Source organism: Crocodylus porosus, unplaced genomic scaffold, assembly GCF_001723895.1.
Source record: "Crocodylus porosus isolate Cpor-Errol unplaced genomic scaffold, CroPor_comp1, whole genome shotgun sequence".
NCBI classification, from domain to species: domain Eukaryota; kingdom Metazoa; phylum Chordata; order Crocodylia; family Crocodylidae; genus Crocodylus; species Crocodylus porosus.
In genome coordinates this window covers 269,349,799-269,374,630 of record NW_017728886.1, presented here as the reverse complement: position 1 = coordinate 269,374,630, position 24,832 = coordinate 269,349,799, and the positions used below count along the sequence as shown (strand labels likewise).

Here is a 24,832-nt window from a genome sequence, read left to right as displayed (position 1 = left end):
ACTTGAACACCAGGAGGCAGAGAAGTGTGGGGCAGCTGTGCTGGACTGAATACGCCCGATTTCCGCTAAGCAGTCCCGGGTCCCGCTGACACTTGGCAGGAGACCACCACGGCTGAACAGCTTGCAAAACACTCATCACAGGCGGTCGAGGATGATCATCTTCCACAATTGTCTCGTCTGCGGTTCCTAAGAGGGCAGATGAGGCTGATCCGGGATCGAGACGGATGCAGAACCACAAACACAACACCAGTCTTGACACGTGTCGAGTTGCACTCACATAAGACCCTGAGGCAGGCAGGCAGGCTGGGCTGGTCAGGTAGGTGCGGGACTCCTAACCACGTCCAGAAGTTGTTGGCCATCAGCAGTACCCGTTACTTCATGAGACTGTGCCAGAAGCCTCTTAACAGGCAATTAAGAGTTGACCACAATTAAAGTGTTGACCTTCCCAAAGGCAAAGCTTCCTAACCAGGGCTGGCTCATGCCAGGAGCATAAGCATGAGTATGGAGATCCTCAAAAGATACAGCTGTGACTGAAGACCATGGAGGACAGATTCAGACAGACAGGAACTCTCAGAAGTCTGGAAACTCAAGATAGAGGAGCTCTACCCATGCACCTTGCACTTTTCCAGGGGTAAAAACCACTGTTTTATTTATTTATTTTTCTTAGATAAAAAGAAGATCAATGGCTTCACACAGGAGTGTTGTGCTCCACAGAACCAAAGGAAAGGCGGCTAACGGGGAAGGTTATCTCCCAGCCTGAGGAGCCTGCGCGGTTGGTTTATTCCATTAATCTGTCGCTATAGCATTTCCATGACTTAAAGTACAAAAATACAATTACATCTCCAAAGGGTATTTTATACCTACCGAGAGCAGTTGAGCACTCAACCGGATGAGACATCTCCGTAACCTTCAAAGAAGAAATAATGCACAACACGGACAGGGAATGGAAAATAATAATAAAAAATGTACACATCTGGAGTGCGTCTGCTTGATTCTGCCGGCGTTTCCACTACAATTGCTAAGATACACGTATCAATCAGGTCATTGCCATTAAGAAAGCCGAGAGCACACAAAGGAAGGGCATTAGCAACCTGCGTGAGATCTGACATTCGGGGCTACATTTAGTAAGTTAATCATTTGAAGGTGTTCTCTCCTTGGGTTTTTAATCTTGGGCACATCAAGCGGCAAGCCTTTTTGCTGTTAATTTATCTGCATGATGAAAGCAATCCACATCCATTTGTGGAAAGTACGGTCATGACTGGGTGGCTACGTCTTTCCCTTTTGAGCCAAAAGAGCAATGTATGTCCCTGGACTGTGTTTCCTGGGCAGAAGATGCATGCCTTGTACATCCATTAATGTGGTTTTCAACCAGGGTACCTGAAGGCTGGGATGGGAGCTGTCATAGGGTTCATTTGGAGGGGACACCAGGAAGCTCTGCGTGTTTGGAAAATTTTCCAACAGCAAGCACGCAATGCACCTCGTGGCTGCACGCCGTAGCCCACAATACACTGCACTTGAGTAAAGATCCAAGTTGTTGCAGTGCAAATGGAGCCCCTTTATTAGTGCAAAGCCCTGGGCATGAAACACCACCCTGGGGTGGTGCAAGACCCTTCCAGAAATACCCCAGTGGCCAGGTGAACTGCCCCTGGGGAGACAGATTAGGAAGCAACTGTGGCTAGAGACCATGCTTTTCCTGTGGCCCTCCCGGACTGACCCCACAAAACAGACACACTGGGCAGGGGTAACTGTACTGCACCTGGGAAGGGGCAGGCCAGGAGGCACCCACAGGGCTATGGAAGAGTCTGTGCTTCAGCTGCAGTCATTTGTACTATTCGGCCAAAGAGGTGATGTGCAAAGAAACCAAGGGGAAATGAGACCACTTTCCTTCTTTGCTACCAGCACTGCACAGGGAGTTTTGCACAGGTCATGAAAACCATCGAGGATGCCACCATACTCAACTGCTTTAGGTTTACCTGATAACACCAGGTGCAGCAGCACCTGGTTGAGAACCACTAAGTAAGCCAAGGTAGCACAACGGTAGGTCATACTCGGGGCTGTTGCCCAATTCAAAACAGTGTTGGAGGGCACCCCGGCTCTAAAAAGGTTGCGAACCATTGCATTAAAATAATGCATCTGGGCCTATATTCAGTGAAGCCTTTAATCATGTGCTCAGGGCTGGGCTGGATCAGGAGTTTGCACCGGTGTCTACATGGCTACAACATCCTACACCTGCCCCCTGCCACAGCTCCCAAACCTCTCCCAGTGACAAGAGGCCCGTCTACAACGGGCGTTGTGAAGCAGCCGTCTGAGCTTGCTTTAAACTAGCCAGCATGGGTACTGCAGCCGCAGAAGCTGGAACCTCTGAGCAGGATGAAACGTCTGTGCACGTACCCACGTGAGTTTGGGTGGCCCGTGTTAACTCCCCACTTGTGTGACTGCTATCTGGCACTGAGAGAAAGTTCAAAGCCAGTTTGGACTCATTTACACACACTGGGGAACCCTGCAGTGTAAAGGTATCAACACGGCTCATCTAACTATCACTGAATGGAACTGGTGGCAACACATAAGAGCACAAAGTGGTTCCTGATTTGGTCAATCCACTTGCTAAGTTCTACAGTATTAACAACTTGGGGTGCTTTACCATCACCATGTGTTTCATATCCACAAATGGGTTGGGGCCAAACTAGAGCGGCGTTGTCCTATGGCCATCAAATAGTCACATGAAGTTTCTACCAAACACCCACCCATGTACTGCCCCCCTGGGAAGTTGTCTGAACAGTCAGCCCTCACACACACATTCAAGATTTGCATCTGCTGTCTATGTAGTGCCCTGCCTCGCAGGCTGAGCTGGGCAGGATCCTCACAGATACAGCAGGTCCTGGACAATGGGGGTCACGTGAACCTGTCCAATACCTCAATGGCAGCCTCAGCTGACTCGTGTGCTTCACTCAGTAGCCCAAAGAGCCCTTTTGTGGTAAGAAACATCCCTACTCTTATCCGCAGCTGCTCTGAGCTGATTGGGAAATTTGGTGCGTGCTCTAGACTGGCCAGGCTGGCTTCCTACGCTTGCTGTCCCTCCCTCCAGGCTGCCGGCGGATGGTCACACTGGACTGGGAAACCCTGGACATACTCCATGATTGGTTCCCAGCAGCTCTACCCATCTCATTCTTCCCTCCTTCTCTCACGAAGTTCAGGAACTCTTGTCTCTGCACTACGTAAACCAGCTGCCGAGCCCCTTGGCTCTGCTAATGTCTACTTTATAAGAGATCCCAACATTGGCACACGCTGTAGGATAAAGACTGAAGAGCCAGCAGAGCTCTACAGCTTGTTGTATGGCTGGTGTTGACAGTTCTTGAGTTTACCGAAGGGCAGAAGGCCGCAGATCAGCTCTGCAGTTCAGACTCATACTAAAGTAGGAGGCAGAAGAGTCAGAACCATCCCGTTGCACGTTAGTGCACAGGTGGCGGTGCCTGCTGTTCACCAGCAGCACATGTTGTGCACCATCCACCCCGGTCTGTGAGAACCCAGCCTCATGCTGCTATCCCCAGGCCTTGGGGGTCAAGCTGGGCAGTTTACACCAGCCTGCACAAGGAAAGCAGCTCACTGTACCGACACCAGACCATCTCTGGGTGATAGGGCATCACTGCTTTCTCTGGCTTCCCAGGTAAGAGCCAGCCCCGACGTGCCGGGAGGCCCATCATCCACAGCTGGGACCCAGCTGGGCTGGGTCTCAGTATGTGGCCTCATTGTGCCCAACCGCAGCAAAGGGGAGGCTGTAAGTGCTGTTCTTGCTGCGCTTGCTTTTCTTCCAGGCCAGGAGCGTGCTGGCACTCTTGTTGTTCATGAGGCTCTTGCGGCTGTTCTCCTTGTTGTTCTTCAGCAGGCCACCGCCCGAGGACATGGCAGCTGATTTCCTGTCCATCTATTAGGCAGAGAGAGAGAGAACACTGACAGTAGGAACACACAGTCCAGACCCCAAAAGGAGCATGTGCAGAGCTTGGTTTTAAGGAGTGCTATGCCAGGTCCCCCTGGGAGGCCAGGACTTGGGAGGAGCACAGTCCCTGCTTACAGGTCGGAGTGGGAACACCAGAGCCAGATTCTGATCAGAGAGTGTTTATAACCTGGCCCATTCCCACTGGTTTCCAAGCAAACAAGGACAGGATCAGGCCCAGAGGGTTTAAAAGGGGCTAATTAAGGTCCCACAGGAGCTCCGAGCCTGAGCGGGGATGGAAACTCAGGGGCTCCTGGCTTTCAGCTTCGTGCTCATGCTGTTCACTTGGGAGCAAGCTCTCTAACTGCTCTACTGCTTTTCTGTAGATTTAGGAGAGGTCCAGAGAAGGGCAATTAAAACAGTCAGAGGGGCCAGACTAGGAGAGACTAAAAAGGCCCAGACTCTTCAGTGTGGAAAGAAGGCTGAGGGGGGGATTGGATAGAGGTCTATAAAATCAAGAAGGTTGCAGACCAAGCGAGCACGGAGTTTTTGACTTCGTCACCAAGTCCCAGAACACTAGGTCTAAGGGATCCCCACTGAAATCAGTAGGTGACAGGTTTAAACTAACAGGAGAAAGGACTTTTTCATATGTAATGTGCCGTTAACTTGTGGAGTTCATTGCCACAGGAGGTGGGGGAGGCAAAGAGCAGACAGGTTCAAAAAGGGACTGGGCAAATTCATGGATGATGGCTCTATTAATGCCTGTGCAACAGAACAGTTGAAGATGCTTTCTCTGGCCTCTCTAACCCAATAATTTGTGGGTGCCACTACTGAATAGGGGATAGGTCACTAAAGAGATACCCCATTTGATACTCTCCCTGTATAGCATCCACTTCCACCACTGTCGGAGACAGGCTATGGGGCTAGATGGACCACTGATCTGACCCAATATGGTACTGCTGATGTTCCTCAGGATGTGGCTTTCCCCCTACCAGAATCGTCCATGCTGCTCAGACCTGAAGATCTCTCCTTTGCCTTTGATGCAGGTTCATCTCTCAGGACACCCCATTCTGACCCTATGCTCTCCTGGCCTAGGCACCCAGCTGGGAGAAAGCAAGACTGCCCCCGCTTTGCAGCCCAGTTAGACAGCTGAATGTCACAAGGAACCACACCCCTCATGCCCTCAATCTGCTGATTCTGGCCCAGTGAGAAACCACGAGGAAAGTCCCAGCTCCTTCCCACTACACCAACAAGGTCCCTGCTGGAATCAGCTTCCTGCTTCACAGCTCCTGGACTGCTGGTGGGCAAAGCCACCACCCTAGAGAAAACGCAGCCTCCCACTCAAGCTGCTCTCAGCTGGCTCTCTTCTTTCCCTAGACCCACGTGCCTGAGGAGCTGCCAGCAGAGCTCGGAGCCAAGGAAGAAGGTGAATTACCATGTTCTGCACCTCAGAGCTCTGCAGGGTGATCAAGCCAAGCTCCACCCCATCTTCACCAACGCTCTTCAGCAGCTGCACCACCTCTGCGTGCTTCGACCATCTGCAGTCCTTGCCATTCACAGAGATGATAAAGTCTCCTTCTTTCAGCCCAGCTTCCTGCAGGGGTCAAGCAAAGGCATGCGCAGATGAACAGGGCCCAGTGGTCTCCCAGCACTGCTATGGCTGAACGAAATGCCAGAAACCAGGATTCCACTTCCCCAGAGCTATGCACAGCAGGGTGCCAGGGCTGTGTCCAGGTTAGGAGGACCCACAGCCTAGTTTACTCACCTGGCAGAGACACAACACTGGCACTGATTGAAACTCAGTGTTCTGGGATGGACCTGAGCCAAAACAGCAGTTGAACAGGGGTGCAGTAGCACTGACTCCAAAGGGGCTGGATCAGCTGGACCCTCGAGGTCCTTTCCAACCCTACAGTTTCATGGGGTGATTCACATGGTTACAGCTCAGCACATGTTTAAGGGCCTCAGGGTCACAAGGGCTGATCCAGGGCTCAGCAAAGTCAGTGGAAAGACTCCTTATCTTGGAGTTGGACTGTTCTCAGTGAGGGGCACATGACAGGACAGGAGCAATGGGCTCCAGCTGCAGCAAGGGAAGTTGAGGTTAGATATGAGGGAGGGAAAAAAAAACAAACCACTCTCTCACGAGGAGAATAGTAAAGCACTGGAACAGGTTACCCAGAGAGGTGGTGGCATCTCCATCTTTGGAGGTTTTTAAGACCTGTCAAGACAAAGCCTTGTCTGACATGATGTAATTGGGGCTGGTTCTGCTTTGAGCAGGAGGTTGGACTAGATGTGACCTCCTGAGGTCCCTTTCACACTCATTTTCTATGACTCTGGCCTTGGCCCAGGCTATGGGGTGAGAAGTGGCTGGCACTGGCTCCAAGACCTGCAACCAGGGCAGCTTTTCATGGGAGTGACACAAGCTCCGATACGAGGCTGCCCTCCTCTGCTGAATGCTCCTCGTCAAGAAGCCTTTGTCCCAGACATTCCCAAAGTTTAACATGTTCAAAATAATGTATTTTCTCTTGGTCTTGCTCCCAACCCTCCCCCCACCCCACGTACACCATTTCAGCCCCCAAAAGAGTCAGTCTGACAGTCACAGGCAGTCGAAAACAGGGCCTTATAATGGGGACAGGGCATGGACAGGCAGGGACAGTTACCGATCTTCTCTAGATCTTTCCCAAGGAGGCAGTAACTACTCACAGCTGCGCAGCCCCCAGGTATCACTCCGGCAATGAGGACAGGGGAATCCCCTCGAAGCGTGAATCCAAAGCCGCTCTCTCCTCGGACCAGGTGAACTTTCCGTGCCGGGTGCCACTTGTTTTTGGCTGAGAAAACTGTCAGAGGCCCCTGGGTGGAAACAGACACACAAAATAACATACTGGAGGCAAGAGTGCCCTCTTGAGTCCAGCACGGCTGCCCTTGGTTGCAGATATCCTGATGGCTTTTGCTCTTTGAGACTGAACGCTGACTAGGTGTCAGAAAAGATGGATTCACTGTGCTGAGGAGCTCCTGACAGGGAAGTGCTGAGGGGGATTAACAGTGCCTAGCTCAAAGTCAATTTATTTTCGCCTCACGTGCTGCAGCCCCTGCCTTGGTACAGCCCCACACCAGTCAGCCTGTTTCCTGCAGAAAGGAGGCCTGGATGAGCCGTCAAGGGCAGCTGTTAAAGACTGGGAGCTGTTGTCTGTTTGGAGAAGGCTTGCTGTTGAATGAGGACTGTCTGCCAAAGACAACAAGCAGCCTCAGCCCTGCAAATCTGCTGTGCGGGGAACTGGCTCTCCACCCTTCCCTTCAGAAGAGAATCCCACCGTGGGAGCGGGGAGGGGCTGCTGGTCAACTGGCACCGAGCGACGCAGCTACTGAGGGCAAAATCTGTGACTGTGCTCCAAGCCAGCACACAGTAGGACCAGCCTGAGCTGGAAGAGGGCATGGCACTTGCTTCAAGGCACGTGCCCCAGTCCCATGCCATGGCTGCGCAGACTGCAGGTGCCTGTCACAGGCTGCTACTTTAAAGACCTCAGGCACTGTGCTCTGTTCAGACTGTCTGTAGCTGTGATGCACTACTCCGCTAAAAGTTGGGAATGGCAGCAGGGATGGAGAGGTTGCCTTGAAGCAGTGTTTCCCTGAGTTGCCACCTGCCTCTTCAGCAATGCAACTGCCACCAACCCCAACAACGAATGAAGGGAAACCTTTATACACCCTTCCTTGTGAGAGCCAGCTTGAAGCTTTACCGTCTGGCGCTGGTTGAGCTCCATGCTGCCTCAGTCGCATGGCATGGATCGGAGGTCACTCTCGCCTCAGTTTGGGCCCTCTTTTCCCCTTTAACCAGCCAAGATCCCTTCCCCATTTGGGAGAAGCAGCATATTTTTGTTCCGGTGATGAAATGTTTGCACCCAAAAAGACAGGGAGATGCAGGTCTCCTTATTCATTGTCCCAGCAGGAAAAAAGGGGGTGTCCCTACCTGGCATGCCTTCAGTGTGGTTCCAAGAAAATGTGCAACTCAGCCTTGATCTGACTGCATGTGAATCAGAGCCTTTAGGCACAGGTTTAGAAAAGGGTGTCTTAATGCTGAGGTTTTATATTAGGGGAAAACTCTCGAGGTCTGATCACTGCTGGTTTAAGGAAAACCTCGACCCAAAAAACAGAAGAGACAGCATCAGAGGAGAGTCATCTCTTAGCGCTTTCCCTACGTTCACAGCCAGCCTATATGCATCAGCACCACTGCATGGATTCACTCTCAGGCTGCTCTGGATGGCATCCACACCACAGTGTTCAGAGGCTGAACATGGGCTTGCGGCAGGTTTGCTGCTAAGCGTGATAGGAGTCCGTGCATGAGGCTGTCTCTCACCCTTGTACGTACCAGTCGATGGAAGATGTCAGTCACCTTCACCTGGGAGAAGTTGGGAGATTTGATTTCTGGTCTCTGATGCGTTTTGGCTAAAATCAAAACCACAAGAGACATGTCATGGCTGCACGGATGAACTGGCAGGCACTGCTCATGCATCAAGCCACCTGATAGATTCGGGACCAGGCACCAGCAAAGCTCAAACCACCTGAGACAGCAGGCTGGCAGGGCAGGCTCAGGCCCCTGGCTGAAGCAAATAAACAGCGAGAAGGGATGTGTCTTCATATTTTAAAAGGGCATTGAGTGCTTTGCAGGGCAGATGTCACAGGGTGGAAATGAACATCGCCTTTCACTGCCTCGGGATCTCCAGGGCACATGTTGCTAAGCAGGGAAACCCCGTGTGAAAGAGGACAGTCAAGAGGACAGTCGACACTTTTCCGTTTACCGAAACATACCCAAGAAATCTGATGGGTGCCTCTCTGTGTGAGAGTGGGGGGTACAGCTAGAAAGGTGCTCCCATGGCTGGAGGGGCCCAATCTTGTGTGGGAATTCCTGGGGTGGGCAGGATTGCCCCCCCAAGCACCAGAACACAGAATCATAAAATGAGGCTGGAAGGGACCTCAGGAGGTCACATCTAGTTCAACGCCCTGCTCAAAGCAGTATCAGCCCCAGCTACATCATCCCAGCAAGGGCTTTGTCTAGCCAGGTCTTCAAAACCCTCAAGAATGGAGATTGCACCACCTCTCTGGGGGGCCTGTTCTAGTGCTTCACCACCCTCGTGAGACAGTTTTTCCTAATATCCAGCCTCAACTTCCCTTGCTGCAACTTGAGCTCATTGCTCCTTGTTCTGTCATCTGCCACCACTGAGACCAGTCCAGCTCCATCCTCTTTGCAACCCCCCTGGAGGGACTTGAAGGCTGCTATTAAATCCCCCCTCAGTCTTCTGTTCTCCAGACTACACATGGCTCCCACTGTCCTGCAGCAAAGGGCAATGTGTTTCACCCAAGGAAGCGGATCAGCTGTGCCAGGCACACCCTGGTCTGACTGATGCTGCTGCCTATGGTGACATGTTTCTACCCAAAAACATGCAAATAGCTGGCTCCTTCCAGACAGGAGGGACAGGTGGTCTCTCTAGCTTGGTTCTTAAACCATGTCCACCCCCTTGGTCCGTGTGGCAGAGTAACCAGCTCCCTCTTCCTCACAGTCAGAAGTACAAGCACTCCCAGCAAAGCCACGGACCCATATGTTTTGCCGAGGACGGGATGGGAAATTACTGATGAGAGCATGTCAGTGGTGTGCCCTACTACAGCACTTACGGTGAATGTCAGGGGCATCTCCGGTTTCGAAGAAGTCCTCCTCATGGTCAATGTCCGAGTACTTGCTCAGCGAGCGCTTGTGAGCAAAGGAGAGCACCTCTTGGAGGATATCCATCTTCCTCAGGATCTTGCACAGTCCATGGATCCGCATGGCTTCCTCGTGCCTCATGATGGCCTTCTTCAGATGAGCCTTGCCTAAGAAGCACGTAGACCTTTATGCACCCCTCCATGCCACATGACACTTGCCCTGAGCTACCAGTGTGTCCTTGCCAGGCCACCGCAATAACTTCACAGCCAGGGAATCAATGGCTTGAATTCCTGCATCTCTCGATATAAACTGGGGGTGGGACGGTCCCAGTTCATGGCAGCACCCGCAGGGCTCCCAGGATGTACTCAACAGACACGACACAGAGCCGGTCTCAAGATCTGGCTTGGATCACAGGAGTCAGACAACCAGGAGCCTCCCAAAGGTAACCTGGGCCCCTACCTGTTCTGAGGTAGGAGGACTGTACCTAGATCATTCCTAGCAGATCTGTTTACCCTCTTCTTAACTCACAGACAGTGGAGACTCCACCACCTTCCTAGGGAGGCTGCTCAAGTACTTCACTGTCCTGACAGTTAAACAGTTCTTCCTAATATTCATCGTAAAGCTTGTCTGAAAATTAAGCTAGAGGCTTCTTGCTCTGTCCATTGTGGGTACAGTTAACTTATCACCATCCTCTAACAACCCCCTGAGCATCACACTGTTGACTCATTCACTAGTCCACCCATGCCAGTTCATTCTGCAGTTTTGGGGCCCAGGTAGTTACTGTATTCACCTGCACTTCCTTATTGCAGGCAAATGCCTGTATAGCTTAAGTCCGGCGCTTTGCATGAAAAGTTTCATGAAAATTTGCTGGTGGCTTTGCATGAAATTTCATCTTGTTAAAGTTCAACCATTTACCCAGATCATTTAGGACTCAAACCCTGTCTTCCAAAGCACCTGCAACCCCTGCCAGCCTAGTGTCTTCCAGAAATTAAGTTTCATAGTTTCTAGGGTCGGAAGGGACCCGAGTAGATCATCTAGTTCGACCCCCTGCCATGGCAGGAAACAATATTGGGGTCAAACAACCCCAGCAAGGTGTTCATCTAACCTCCTCTTAAACACCCCAGGGTAGGGGCCAGCACCACTTCTCTTGGAAGTAGGTTCCAGATCCTAGCCGCCCTGAAGTCACGCCTCCTGATGTCTAGCGTAAATCTACCCTCTATCAGCCTGTAACCGTTATTCCTGGTCACTCCTGGCAGTGCTCGGGGGAACAGGGACTTCCCCAGTGCCTGCTGATCCCCCATGACTAGTTTATAATAGGCCACAAGATCCCCCTCAGCCTTCTCTTCTGGAGACTGGACAGGTTCAGGTCCCGTCGCCTCTCCTCGTAGGGCCTGCCCTGCTGCCCCCGACCATGCGAGTGGCCTCCTCGGGACCCTCTCCATGCTGTCCACATTCCTCCTGAAGTGCGGCGCCCAGAGCTGGACGCAATACTCCAGCTGCAGCCTGACCAGTGCCACATAGAGGGGGAGGATCACCTCCCTGGCCCTGCTCGAGATGCATCTGTGGATGCATGACAAGGTATGGTTGGCCTTCCTGACCGCGTCCCCACACTGCCGGCCCATGATCATCTTGGAGTCAACGATGACTCCAAGATCCTTTTCTGCCTCTGTACTGACAAGGAGGGAGTTCCCCAACCTGTAGGTATGGAGCTGGTTGTTCCTCCCCAGGTGCAGCACCTTGCACTTGTCAGTGCTGAATCCCATCCTGTTCTTTCTATGCCACCATTCAAGATAAAATAAATAATTTCATAAAAATAAGTGTGGATCAGAACCAGCCCCTGCAAGATCTCACCTGAAATGTCCTCCCAAATCCTAAACAAACTGGATCGCTACACTCCAAGCATAGTGAGGGAGTTGATATTTAGCCTATTTCCCTCACTTGCTCAGATGACCATCAAGTGGGTGTTCCCCAAACCTCACTAAAATTCAAGCTCACCAACAACTGCTGGATCCCATGTCTACTAAACCACTCAGCCTGCCAAGAATCAGACTGGTTTGACAGTATTTATTCTGGAGAAAACCCACACTGGATGGTTTTTAAATCACCTTCCTAACTTCCAGGTGCTTATAAGATGATTGTGTAATAGTTTATTCCAATCCGTCCCTGGGGCTATAATACTGGATAGCATGTCTGCCCTTCTCCAGGCCTCCCCTGTCATCTATGAATTCTCAAAGACAATTTCTGCTGGTTCAGAGACCACCTCAGCTTGTTCCTTACGTGTTCTCAGGTGACATTCCCTGGGTTCTGCTACCTTGTACACCCGTCTCCTGGAAACACCCTTCCTATTCTGGTCTGCACTCCTAGCCCCTTGCTTAAATGAAGTATTTGGCTGTGGTTAACCTTTAGGAAGGCTGAAGCAATAGAGGCACCGAATGCTTTAACCCTCTGTGCCACTTATTATTTACTCTCCTTTCCCTTTCAGTAATTAAGTCGCGTGATCTTTGGACTTCCCATCATACTGCTCTGGAAGCAGCTACAACCTGGAGAATGGAGGTCTCATCTTCATTTGGACCATTTATGCTCACTAGTCCAACTCATGATGAGACTGGTCCAGCTAACAATGTTCTCCCCTTAAATTTTCAGAGTCACTGACCACTGGTATAAGTACCCCACCACTGGAAGAAATGGGAGAAAGAGCCAGGGACTGGTGGCCAATTATAAGCTGGTAGTTTCAGTTTCAAGACGCATGGTGGCACCCTAACTCAGGAGTTATTCTAGATTTACTCAGGTACCACAAAATGGGATCAAACTTTGCTGAGAAATGGAGGCAAACAAGCCTCTGTGCTGAAGGTCACTTACTGAGGTGAACATCACTGGGCCTTATTCTTTACTGATGAAAGGGAGGAGGGGGAACAAAAAATTATCGAACTAGACATTTCTAATGCTCTGTCAGACCAGATTGAATGAACACAGACAATGAGGGAGGCAGGAGAAGTCCACAGTTATCTGGCATACATAGGATCTCAGGCAATGCGACCTGGTTTCATGATCATTTTGCTTTTTTTTTCCCCCACTACAGTGCAGAGACACTCAGTGACTGAGTCAGTGGGTGATGCTAAGCAAGAACGTTCAGGACATGTCCAGGCTTGCAAGTTCTCTGATAATTATTTTGTCTTTTAATTAATCATCAATTTGGGATCCTGAGACTCCCTCCACTTCCCTGGAGAACATTAGGTCAGGTTTCAGAACTATAGTCCCTGTTCAGTCAGCCATCAGTTTCCCAGAAAACTGCTTAGCTGAAGATAAAGGGTGCCCTGACCACTGGCTTCACTTGGTTGGCTGGGGCTGAATGTTACGTGCTCAGTCTGGGGTCACTGAAGTTATAACTCAGCCACAATGGTGGTTTGAGAGAGATGCAAAACAAAGAGGGAATCGTAGTATGGATGTTTGCCACTGCAGCTTGCTCTCTCTTCTCTGAGCTGGGAGCAGAGAGCATGGGGATGTTCAGTTTTATTAGCATTAAAACGGGAACATCTTTTCTTACTGGGAGACAAGTGTTAGAGTGCCAATTGCTCAGCTGGTGTAAATCAGCATGAGGTCAAGTGGTGTTGTACAGCACAACTTGTGCCACCTTACCCCAGCTGGGGACTGGCCCCTTCATCTTTGTGAGGGGCAGGCAGAACAGCCATTGTCTACAGTTCATATCTTTGCTTTTTTGCTTCAAAAAGGCAAGATGGGAGGAATTTGTTTCTCACTCCCTTTGACGCTGGCCCTGCCATCCTGAGGATACCTCACATTTAAACTCAGAGTGCCATCTCACAGACACTGGAAGCAAATCCACATCCCAATACAGTCCAAATAAAAGGCTCCCAGTGAGTTCAGCAGGTCTGGATTGGACCTTTGGAATGAGCTCAACTTTGGAAAGTTCCTAGATCACAGTTTCTGCCTGGCGCATTTTAAGAGATAAGGGAAGTTTTCCTGCTTTTGTCTCCCATTCACCTTGCCAAGCCAACCCAGCTCCATGAGAGCCAGATCTCGTTTCAGACTGCCAGCACCCTGGGAACTGAATCCTCATTGCAGGATGTTTTTTTGTTGACAATGTACGAACAAGAAAGTTCATCTTGGTAATACGATTCTAAGGGGAGAGCTGAGAATTATGTATTTAATGCCTCTAGTTCTCCCCTTAGGAGGCATTAAGTAGAGACATTAAGTACAAACTGATCAAATTTAGCGTGAAGTTATGGAGAAAGGAGTGCAGAAATCTGAAATGCATTTTTTTAAACATAGGAGTTGCTGAACTATAAGTGGAGTGGTTTATTATGTTCCCCATCTCCAGCCTCTATGAGGAACTACAGTATCTGCCTCTATCGGTATGTCTTCTTTTGGGAATGCAAAGTGACAGAGTTATCATCCTTTTCACTACTACCTGCAGTGCTCCGAGGCACTGAAGTTGTTGGTAGCCTCAGGGAGATCATGCTTAGCAAGTTGGGGGTGGGTGGGGGGGAGGACACTAATATTTACTTTACTTTTTAAGTAGTCTCTGTCTGAGGTATCCTTCTGCAGTGCTTCCTTCCTGCCCTCCAAGGAAAAGGGGAGTAAACGTATGCATTTTTCATGTCCTGGTGTGTGCATGTGTGTAAAGCAGAGATGACCAACTCAAAACAGAGCTTGGTATTGTTTCAATCTCTTCAGGCCAGGATGTTAGAACAGAACTTCAGCTGAATAAACAGGACTGAAGAAGAGTCAACCCCTGATGGACTCTACCTGATAATCAGCCCATGCCCGACTGGAGGAGAACGTATGGGCAAAAGTTTGAGCACAGAAAAGGAGAATCCTGGCATCTTCATGTCACAGCCACCAAAGAACCTGTTCTTTTCAGAGCCACCAGCAAAGAATGGGCAGAGCTGTACAGATACGGTCTCATCCCACACAACCATATGGCCCTGTGGATACTATCTTTACCCTGATCATATCCTTACAGCTACATAGCTCTGTTAGCAAAGTTGAATGTCTCCCAATTTAGGCAGTGTTACATCTCTCTCTGATTGAAAGCAAATTGGCACTGCAGCAGCAGAGCCAGAAAAAGCTATGTAGAGTTGCCGAGAGCACGTAGTTCTAAAGTTACCCCGGCAGCTCTCTGACCCAAGTCAGTAAATGTAAGTATGGCCTAAGATGGCCCAATGGGGCTTTTGAGATTCGTGTATCAGAAGTTCATTGGTGTGAGGCAAGCTGCTTACCAAGCTTCCTTCTCTCCTCCTGGTCTTGCAGCAGCACGCGAAGACAGGGTCCCTCTGGCATGGTGACATGGAACTGGATGAAGACCTTCTCATGCTCTGGGAGGTCAGCATCAGATGCCACTGTGCGAGAGAAGCAAGCACACATGAGTTCAGGAGATGCTCAAAGCATCACTTAGCCAGGGCCAGACAGACAGGGATAATAAGAAGCCTCCACAGCGAATATTCAAGAGTTGCCCACATTAAAGGGTAGGTGCATTTATGGCAGTGGAACTATGCTAAAAACCCAGGGGCGGGGCACAGGACTCGGGATTTTAAGGGTGTGGAAAGACTTAAAAAGAAGGGGAAGGAAAGAACATAACATACTCCTATTTTGGGGCAGGCAGTTTACACTGCACCCATCACTACAGGCACACTGCAGGTCTCCTGGTTTTCCCAGTATCTTTCTAAAGCAGGTGTGTAAAATAAAAGCTGTTAATATTTATATCAAACTAAGTAACACAGAGCCAAGATGATTAAGATTGACACTGGACCCCAAAGCAAGGACTACCTGAGATGTGGCCATGGGGCCTTGACAACACAGACCCTGCCCTCATCTGGGCTGGCAATGCTAATATTATGGCAGGTTCTTGGGGAGCCTGTTAATGCAAATAAGCCAGCATAAGGTGAGCTAGGGTGAGAACTGACAGTGCACTGATACTCTGCAGTAACTCCCCATGGGCATGCTCTTGACCCACAGGGAAACTTGTTCTGCAGTGAAAGTACGATGCACCTACCCTGCAATTCATCATGAATAAATAGAGTGCCTGCAAGTGCCTACTGCAGAGCAGATGATGTAAAAATCTTTGCTGAACTTATGGGCATGCTCTCACGTACCCATATCCTCGGACCTGGATCCCTCAGTGCAAGGCACTGCCCTCACATGGGCTAAAAAAGCCTTTGCCCCGAGGTGTTTAGCACCCAAACTGGGAAGCCATTAGATATGTACTATCCAAACTTTCAACCCCAGTTGTGAACCCTCTGTCCCACCCTGGTCCTAGCATGGCATTGGCCCATTGGGCCTGATGGGCTCCCTATGGCTCCAGAAATTTAGCAGCAGGGGAGCAACAATTAACATTGCCACCACTCCCCCACCATCAAATTTCCAAACCCTTGGGGATGACAGTTCTGTGGGCTGGATCCAGTTTCTGGACCAGGGACTGGGCCTCCTTGGATTAGATTATAAAAGTTTGTACAGCCAAAGGAAGTCCTCCCTGGAGAGGTGAGATTAAAAGTTTGCTGTTGATTTTAGCATGAGTAAGGCTATTCAGAACAAGGCCATATGTGGGGGCTTCCTCAAGCATTCACTATTCAAAAAAAATAAAAATCAAATTCACTGGAGAAAGCTCTGCCTCCTGTTGGGGTTTAGCTCATAGTGACAAAAGGGCACTACCCATGATCCCAAAGAAGGCAGGTCTCAGGACAAAGAGACCCTATGGACAATGCTGGACACTTGGAATGATCCTTGATACAGATCTGTCTTTTTTACAAGCCCTTCAGACACCACATCTAGCTTTTGCTATTTTTCAAAAATTTATTTTTCAGCCAAAGCTGCTGTTACTGTACTTTGGTTCTGATAAACTTCAAAAACCCCTTCAGAGGAGACTGCAGGGGATCTGAGGAGATAAATGAGCCAGTAACAGGGCTCCTGGTCTGAGAAAATCCTGTGGGCTCAGTTGGCCTGGAGTGAGGGCAGGGTGGAAACAAGGCCAGTGACTCTGAAACCCCCACTCACCAGCAGTACCTGCAATGCCTCCCCGGTCCAAAGTCGGCAGCCAGGCTGACATGCCAGATACTGACTCTTCTTTTGCAAGCACTAGCTGGGGATTAGCACTTGACATAAAGAGCTCACTGATGGCCTGTTACTCTGAAGAGGGGCGGATTCATACTCGTACTCACCTGCAAGACACCCATAGCCTTTCCAAAATCTAGAGTGGACAGGAAGCAGCCATGTGGGTCTCCACCACTGACCTTGCCTTGCTGTTAGCAAAAGCAACTGGTGTGTATGAAAGGGGCATGCATTTTAGGAGAAGTTCAGGAAAGAGGCTGAGTGACGCCCAGCAAGGGCAACTAGGCTTGATACCCTTTTATCTTCTGCTTCTCTCACTACTGACTGAACTTCCCACAGCCATGCTACCCGCAGTTCCTGGAGCTGCCTCCCAGCTCTGACCCACTAATTCAGAACCCCTTTTTCTTTTGCCCATCACTCTCATTTGCAACATGCACATGGAGCGAGTCAGCATGTAACTGCTCAGGGGAAATCCAAGGATGCTCCTTAGAGCAACCGCCCAGCTTCCTCCTCCCTCGTATCACCCTGGAAGGCTGACTCTGTGATTGGGACAGCAGATGGATTTGAGTGCTCTGAGGGAGGAACCAGGCCTAGCTGCTATCAGGCACCTGTCCCACTGCAAAATTAATGCTGACCATTTCATTTTTGAAATGTGTTTTTTAGAAGTCTGACAGTTATTTTAAGGCGACTCAACTCAGACATGCTTGGCACTGTACAGGCATATAGGAAGAGACCGGTGGGGACTATGAGGTGAGGAGGAATAGACCAGACACACGACTTCTGGTTCCTTTCCCATTTTGCAGGTAGGAAATGGAATCGGAGAGACTCTGGGTGGATCTACGGGGGACACTGCAACACTGTGTTGAAATACCCAGGCTAGCTGTGAGTGAGCTCTTATGCCTGCACAGCCTAGTAAAGTGCCTTGCAGACACACCAGCGTAGGTCTTGGAAGCAGTATTGCTGTGTCCACACAGTGCCCCAGATGGGCTGAACACTGCATTGAAGGGGGCTACTGCTCCTGGCTCTGGAGCTAGCTCAACTGGCAACTACAGCACCATGTAGATGCACCCAAGTGACTCACCTGGGGTCAGGAGTCTATTAATACTCTGATTTATTTATACGCATGTCTCTAAGGTAAGAAGGAAAGGCAACCAGACAGGGAGTCTCTGTGGGCAGGCAGGGAATTGAACCCCAGTGTTTCAAGTCCCAGTAAGTGCCATCATCCTAACATGGACTCTTTGAGGACAACAGTTCTCTTGTCTTACTCTGGCAGCTTCACAAAGAGGGCATGATGCACACACTGGCACTACTGAGGTCAGCATGCCAACGGGAGTCCCTCTTATTGCAGCTGCACAGACAGTCCACTGACTGCCACAGGTACTACCACCTCTCAGCAAGCCAGTTCCTCTCCTCGGTAATTACCCCTATATCTGTGGCTGCTTCAAAACACTGCCTGCTGTCTTTCCTCCAGTGTTAAGGATCTTTTTGAAAACATTTGTACAGGCAGCACACAAGAAAAATGCCAGATTTACCCCTCCACCCAGGCTAGTGTCAATAAGTGAGGTTACAGACCATGCCATTTGCAGCTCAGTATTTGTACTTCCTCTGCATAGCCCTTATGTTTCCTCCTTCTCCACGCTGGATCCTCAAGGGGTCCAGCGTTTAGCTGCTACTGTGATCTGAGCCACAGACAGCACCTAAGACCCAAGTGAGTGTAGGGCCAGCTGTAAGCAGTACTCACCGGGGCAGTCGCAAAGTGCAATGGCAGTGTAGTAGTGGGACAAGGCCTTGAAATGCTCTGACTTGACGTGGACCATGGTGGTCCAGGAGAAAGGAACGTAACCCTTTACGTGGGCCTGCGTCATGGTCTGATGCACCAAGGAGTAAACATCTTCAACCTGTGAATGTGAAGACACAGGCAGTCTAAACCAAGTTCTATTAGAAAAACCAGCCACTCCGGGAGGCTTGCGGGACAGGCCAGTAGCCTCACTGGTTGAGACGTGTGTGTCTAAGGTGGCCACAGCACTAAAGAAATGGAGGGACAAGAAATCCAGAGTGGGAAAGGAGTGCTTGGGTAATCAAGCCCCCACCCCCCATCTCTTACTTTCTATAGTGCAGCTAACTGGGCTAGGTACCAAACTCAGTGTGCGCAGGGTCACTGTACCAATACTTAGCATTTGTTGGCCATCATTAGCTAAAGATTACAATTCTTTGTGTGAGGAGAAACAGAGAGCTACTGAGTGACATGACAAAGACCATGATGAGACTGTGACAGAGCTGGGAATAGAGCCCGTATTTCAAGGCTAGTGTTGGATGCCAAGTCTAGAAGACGGGGGAACTACATTGCAGTCTGGCTGCATTTAATGTAGTGCTCAGACCAGGGCAATTGGAAAAACAGAAGGTCTAATGTTGGCGACTTGGACGACAGGGTGAAGAGCAGTCTGTTTAAATTCGCAGACAACACCAAAATTTGGGGTCAGGTGAGCATGCTAGAAGGGAAGGACAGATTACAGCAGGACCTGGACAGGTTACAGGGGTGGGCAAATAAAAACAGGATGGGATTCAATACTGACAAGTTCAGGATGCTGCACTTGGGCAGTAGGAACCAGCAGCATACCTACAGGTTGGGCAACTCCCTTCTCAAAAGCACGGCGGCAGAAAGAAATCTTGGAGTCATTATTGACTCCAAGATGAACATGGGCCAACAATGCGAGAACATGGTCAGTAAGGCTGACTGTACTATGTCCTGCATGCACAGAGGCATCACAAGCAGGGCCAAGGAAGTGATCCTCCCCCTCTATGCGGCACTGGTCAGGCCACAGTTGGAGTACTGTGTCCAGTTCTGTGCACCGCACTTCAGGAGGGATGTGGACAACATGGAGAGGGGCCAGAGGAGGCCACTTGTATGATCAGGGGACAGCAGGGCAGGCCCTATGAGGAGAGGTGACAGGACCTGAACCTGTTCAGCCTCCACAAGAGAAGGCTGAGGGGGACCTGGTGGCTGTCTATAAAATTACTAGGGGGGACCAGCAGGGTTTGGGAGAGACTTTGTTCCCCTGACTGCCTCCCAGAGTAACAAGGAATAATGGCCATAAGTTGCTAGAGAGTAGGTTTAGACTAGACATTAGAAGGCATTACTTCACAATCACGGCAGCTAGGATCTGGAACCAACTTCCAAGGGAAGTGGTGCTGGCTCCTACCCTGGGGGTCTTTAAGAAGAGGCTTGACGTTTACCTGGCTGGGGTCATTTGAGCCATTTTCTTTCCTACCCAGGGCAGGGGGTTGGACTAGAAGATCTACAAGGTCCCTTCCAACCCTGCATCTATGAATCAGCCTGAAATGGCAGAGGCAAGGAAAAGCTTGGCCACCCATTTCCTACATGCCCTGTCCACACAGCACAGGTATAAGAGACAGAGTTGTTCAGAGGACATGCTGCAGCACTGTTCCAAGCCAAGGCACCCCCCTGGCTCAGCACCTGCCTCAAGGCTGTCTTAGCACGGCAAGGAAACGTTGGCTATTAGAGGGCATTGGGGAGCAGGCAACTTATGATCTCCACATCTATTTTGGTTCTACATGTAGCCCATGTATCTGGGTGGGCATTTAGTGTAGTGTATGCTGTAGCCCATGTATCTGGCTGGGCATTTAGTGTAGTGTACGCAAAGTGGTGCAGAGGGCTGGTTTAGGAGCTCACCCACTGTTCTGGGTACATGCCTAATTCTATCACAATGATTAAACAGTGCTGTTACAGCAGCACCATCCCTGCCTTAGCCCCACTTGGCAGGGGATTCTTTTAGGGTTTATGGAACTGGGGTTATTTAGTCTAGAGAAGAGAAGACTTGGAGGGGATTTAATAGCAGCCTTCAACTCCCTGCAGGGGGGTTGCAAAGAGGATGGAGCTGGACTGTTCTCAGTGGGGGCAGATGACAGAACAAGGAGCAATGGGCTTCAGCTGCAGCAAGAGAGGGTTAGGTTGAATATTAGGAAAAGACTCTCACTAGGAGGGCAGTAAAGCACTGGAACAAGCTTCCTAGAGAGGTTGTGGGATCTCTTGGCAGTTTTAAAAACCCGGCTGGACAAAACCTTGGCTGGGATGATGTAGTTGGGGCTGGTTCTTCTTTGAGCAGGGGGTTGGACTAGATGTGACCTCCTGAGGTCCCTTCAACCCTCATTTTCTATGATTTTATCTATAAGTGTACAGCAAATGTATTCAGTTAAGTCAAGCCCTGGAGTGGGCTGCTTGCACCAGTTAGCTCCTCTGCAGGGCTGGCTTGCTACTGCATTTCACCTGCTGGCCCAGTGAGTGGATCCAGCCTGTTACAGCCTCGCTTGCTCATAGCACAGATGAGAGCTTGCTGCAGCGTCTTCCCAATGCTGCCCCTGTGGTATGCCACACCCCTGATCACAACCGAGCTGTACCTCCTCCAAGAACTACCTTGCTTCTTCCATCCCCAGTGATTTTCCTCTCTTCCCATGACCCCCCAGCTGGCTCTGCTAAGACGCAAAGCTTGTGCTGAGTGTGGAGAACAGCAAGGCCCGCATACCCTGGCGGCTTCCTGCGCGATCTGCAGCTGAGTGAGGAAGTCGTCCTGGGCGTGGATGAGTGTGACTTTCTCGAAGACGCACTCCTGCACCTGGGCGATCATCAGGTGCACCAGCATATTGAGGGAGGGGGCACTCATGTCCAGGCTGGGTGCATTGGAGAAGTTCTCCTTCAGGTAGTTGAATGCACCTGCACAAAGGGAAGAGGCTGGAGGGAAAAGCTCCTCAGGACCCCTCTGTTACCATTCAGGATTCAAGGGAGGATGTGGCTGTGTCTGTATCAGTGAGACTACTGGGTTTAGGGGAGCAGCATCCCCTAAGTACAAATATGTCCATCACTTCACTTTGGGGTCTCTCATCTCATGACTCCACGGAAGAGAGGATCCATGATAGCACCAAGGGGCATGCATCCACTCCACTTTGGTGGTGATATATGCATAGCAAAGAGGACGCACTGGACATGTGTCCCACAGCCAAGAGGGTGCAGCTGCTGCCTTTTGCTGTGATCTTGCAGGCAACCAAGCTCTGAAATCAGCAGCAGAGGAAGAGAGGCGATGAGCCCCTGGGCTCCAGTGCTGCGTGGAAGCAGGGCTCGAGTTGCTGCCAGCCACTCATCCCCTCCTGCCCTTTGCTGCCAAAATCAGAGCAGGAAGGAGGAGGGAGAGGAAGAGTGACTATCTCCACATTAAAAACAGCTCCCACTATAGTGGGGGAGCTACAGGTCAGGAGTGGGCAGCCTGGGGTGCACGCTACACAAACCTCTCAAGTGTCTTGGGGTAACAAGGAGTGACATTGTCCCAATTTCCCCCTGAAAACTGAACACACTAGCGCAGCTCCCAGCAGCCGACATACCAGCTGCCTTCTGAAAGGCGTCGATGGCCCGGTCGACCCCCTGTAACGTGGTGCGGTCCTGGCGTGCCCCAATCTGGGTGTGCAGAGCCCCAATGTTGAAAAGCACACTGCCCTTCTCGAATGCCAGGGCACGCTGATGGGATGGGACTCCTGTCAGCGAGTCATACCTGGACAAGCAGAAGTGAGGAGAAACACCACTGAGTTAGTTGTGGGCTGATGTGCTTGGGATACATCCAGGATGCAACTTAATGTGGTGAGAGGGGAAAAAGTTTTCAACACAATGGAGAGTGTGGGTGGAGAAAGAATACCACCACCTCTGTGAATGCTCATCATGGTAGAAAGGCCAGTCAAACAGAGTGGGGACTGGAGATTTCCACAATGAATCATTCAGACAGGAACAAAGCCATGGTGCAACGTTGCACCGGGCAGCCTGCACCTCTCTACCTGCCAAGCCCAGGAGCTGCCAAGCAAGATTTGGCAGGAATCAGCAGGTTTCTGGTCTTTTGCTGTTCATCATGCCCAGAGCTCAGTTGCTCTGGGCTCAGGGCGTAGTCACGTTTGGCTCACCTAGGAACAGGCATTGCATGTGCTTGGATCACGTTTTGCTCTGATTGTGTGCGACTCCCGGCCAAGACTCACAAGGCATTTGCAAACAGGGATTAGCCTGCAGCGCTGAACAAGGCAGGCAAGTATTACAGCCCCATTCTGCAGCCCTCAGTTAAGTGGATTAAAACATCTTGCTCAAGACCACATGAAACCACAGTGCTGGGACCAGGACTAGGATTCAGATCTCCTCGCTGATAGAGCCTGTTTTTACCAACAAGGACAGGCAGGAAGAAGCAGATCTTCAGGTTGTTACAGCCTGGAGTTCTATCTCCATTCAGCTCTAGATCCACTCAAACTAGTGATATTTAAAGCACATGCATACACGTTTAGAGGACAGAACAGAAAAAAAAACCTCACTAACCAGTGGAAGAAGACTCCCAGGTTTTTACTGGGAGGGAAGAACCGATTGTCGAGAAAGTAGAGCTGGTTGTAATACTCCATGAGAAGTTCCAGCCCTGCCTCGTTCCGGCTGGGTGTTCGCATGGCCTGTGCAAGAGTAGGAAGGGAGTCAAATGGAGACAGGAAGTCTTGGCCTTTAAACACTGAGGGGTGAAGAAGAGGCAGGAGCACCAACAGTTACCAGACACTCACGCCTAGCCATTTCTTAAGTGCCACTTTAGCTATGTGGAAGTCTTAAAAACAAGTGTGAAAAAGTATATGGGTGATGGCTTTGGCATAGAGGGATGAATTTCATCCACAATTCAGGATAGGAGGTGCTGAATGAGGCAGGGGATGGGTGGAAAAAAAACAGCATGCGGTCATGCAACATATGACTACTAAATTACCGATGCATGTATGACCTGAATGAACTGTGGTTTGCTGGTGACCTCAATTCCAAAACTCCTTAAATGTGGAGGGCTTAACTTTTTGGGCTTATCTTCCTTGCAGCGTAGATGAGTTTTGGATATAATCATATACACCCAGAGGTGACATCACTTAGCCCATGTGAAATCGGAGATCAGAGGAAAGGCAGCAAGACAGAAGCACAGCTCTGGGTCAGTTCATAAGAGCTAAGCTTAGCAAGCTGAAAGCCAGTGGGTGTTTTATTGCACCCTAGTTCTTCCAACAATGCTAGCCTTGCAAAGCTTGAGGAAAAACCAGGAAATCTGGTCAAATCTAGGTGTGAGGAGTACCTCCTATTGGCTTCAAGCAGTAGTTTCAAAAACCAAACGGTAACAGACACGGGATGGAGTTCCATTACAAATGGATAGCTCAAACGAGCAGTCCTTTCCAGATTTCTCTAAGACTGCACTTCTCACTGCCCTGTTGCAACTTGCCAAAAATGCATGATGACAAAGTGGTTTTTTGGTTAAGTAGTTTGGACCCCCACATCCCATTTTAATCATTCCCTGTTATGGCCCCAATCCCGTGGATGGAGCCATTGCATCTGCCCAATTCCAATGATGCCGGGGGGGGGCTGCAGAGAAAACACTTAAACAGCCTCAATTACAGGACAGGGCCTCAAGAATTCCTTCTCTCTCTATTCAGAAAGGAAAAAAATGCAACTAGAAAGTTAAGACTTATTAGATCTACCTGCAAGGGGAGGGTAAGAGTTCCCTTACAAAGCCTATTCTGTGCTTCCTTTTTGCCAAAGTTCCTTTCACTTTTTGCCGAGGACACAACGGTCGTTTACTCTTGCCCTGGGGATGAGTTATAATTCATTAAACAATAATGATAGATTGCTTTATAGTCAGCTTTTATTGCTGTGCAATCCTAGGTTAGCAGGGCATTAAGAGGCTCCATTACATTGCAGTGAAGCTGTTATTTTATAAGCTACACTATGTTGTAAAGTATAAACTGCTGCTTCAATGTTTTAACATGTGCTTCAGAAATCCAGTACCTCAAAGATACAAAGCATTACTGGGGAGGTGTGAAAGAGAAGTGGAAAGAGGACTTCTAGAAAAGTTAACGTTTTGTAAAGCAGTGTCTTCTGAGGCAGTCAAGGCAGGGAAGTGCACAAACCTGCCGCAGCTCCATGAACTCTCTGATTTCCTTGTCAAACAAAGCTCCATCCTCCCCGTAGTGTTCGCAGATGAAATCCTGGGCAGAAAAAATTAAATGCATACACTGGGTTAGTAGTGTGCCCACTGAATGATTTTCACAGGGGACTCGCCACCCACTGAGTGAATGAATGTCTGCCTTTTGTAGATACG

The 24,832-nt window shown here is 50.0% G+C and overlaps 1 protein-coding gene across 3 annotated transcripts in view; it reads right to left on the bottom strand.

The window, feature by feature from the left end:
• Positions 1-620: 620 nt before the first annotated feature.
• RHPN1 (rhophilin Rho GTPase binding protein 1) overlaps positions 621-24,832 on the bottom strand; it is a 56,759-nt gene continuing 32,547 nt past the window's right edge. For 2 of the 3 annotated variants that reach the window (XM_019553587.1, XM_019553596.1), the window contains exons 5-15: positions 24,642-24,719; positions 23,041-23,165; positions 22,074-22,240; positions 21,224-21,411; positions 18,424-18,580; positions 14,858-14,977; positions 9,593-9,787; positions 8,280-8,368; positions 6,632-6,778; positions 5,367-5,525; positions 621-3,922 (exon numbers count right to left, since the gene is read on the bottom strand). In XM_019553587.1, coding sequence (XP_019409132.1) covers positions 3,731-3,922; positions 5,367-5,525; positions 6,632-6,778; positions 8,280-8,368; positions 9,593-9,787; positions 14,858-14,977; positions 18,424-18,580; positions 21,224-21,411; positions 22,074-22,240; positions 23,041-23,165; positions 24,642-24,719 — 1,617 coding nt within the window. In that variant the 3' untranslated portion in view covers positions 621-3,730. The remainder of the gene's footprint in view (positions 3,923-5,366; positions 5,526-6,631; positions 6,779-8,279; positions 8,369-9,592; positions 9,788-14,857; positions 14,978-18,423; positions 18,581-21,223; positions 21,412-22,073; positions 22,241-23,040; positions 23,166-24,641; positions 24,720-24,832) is intronic. The other variant, XM_019553602.1, reaches the window with a different exon arrangement.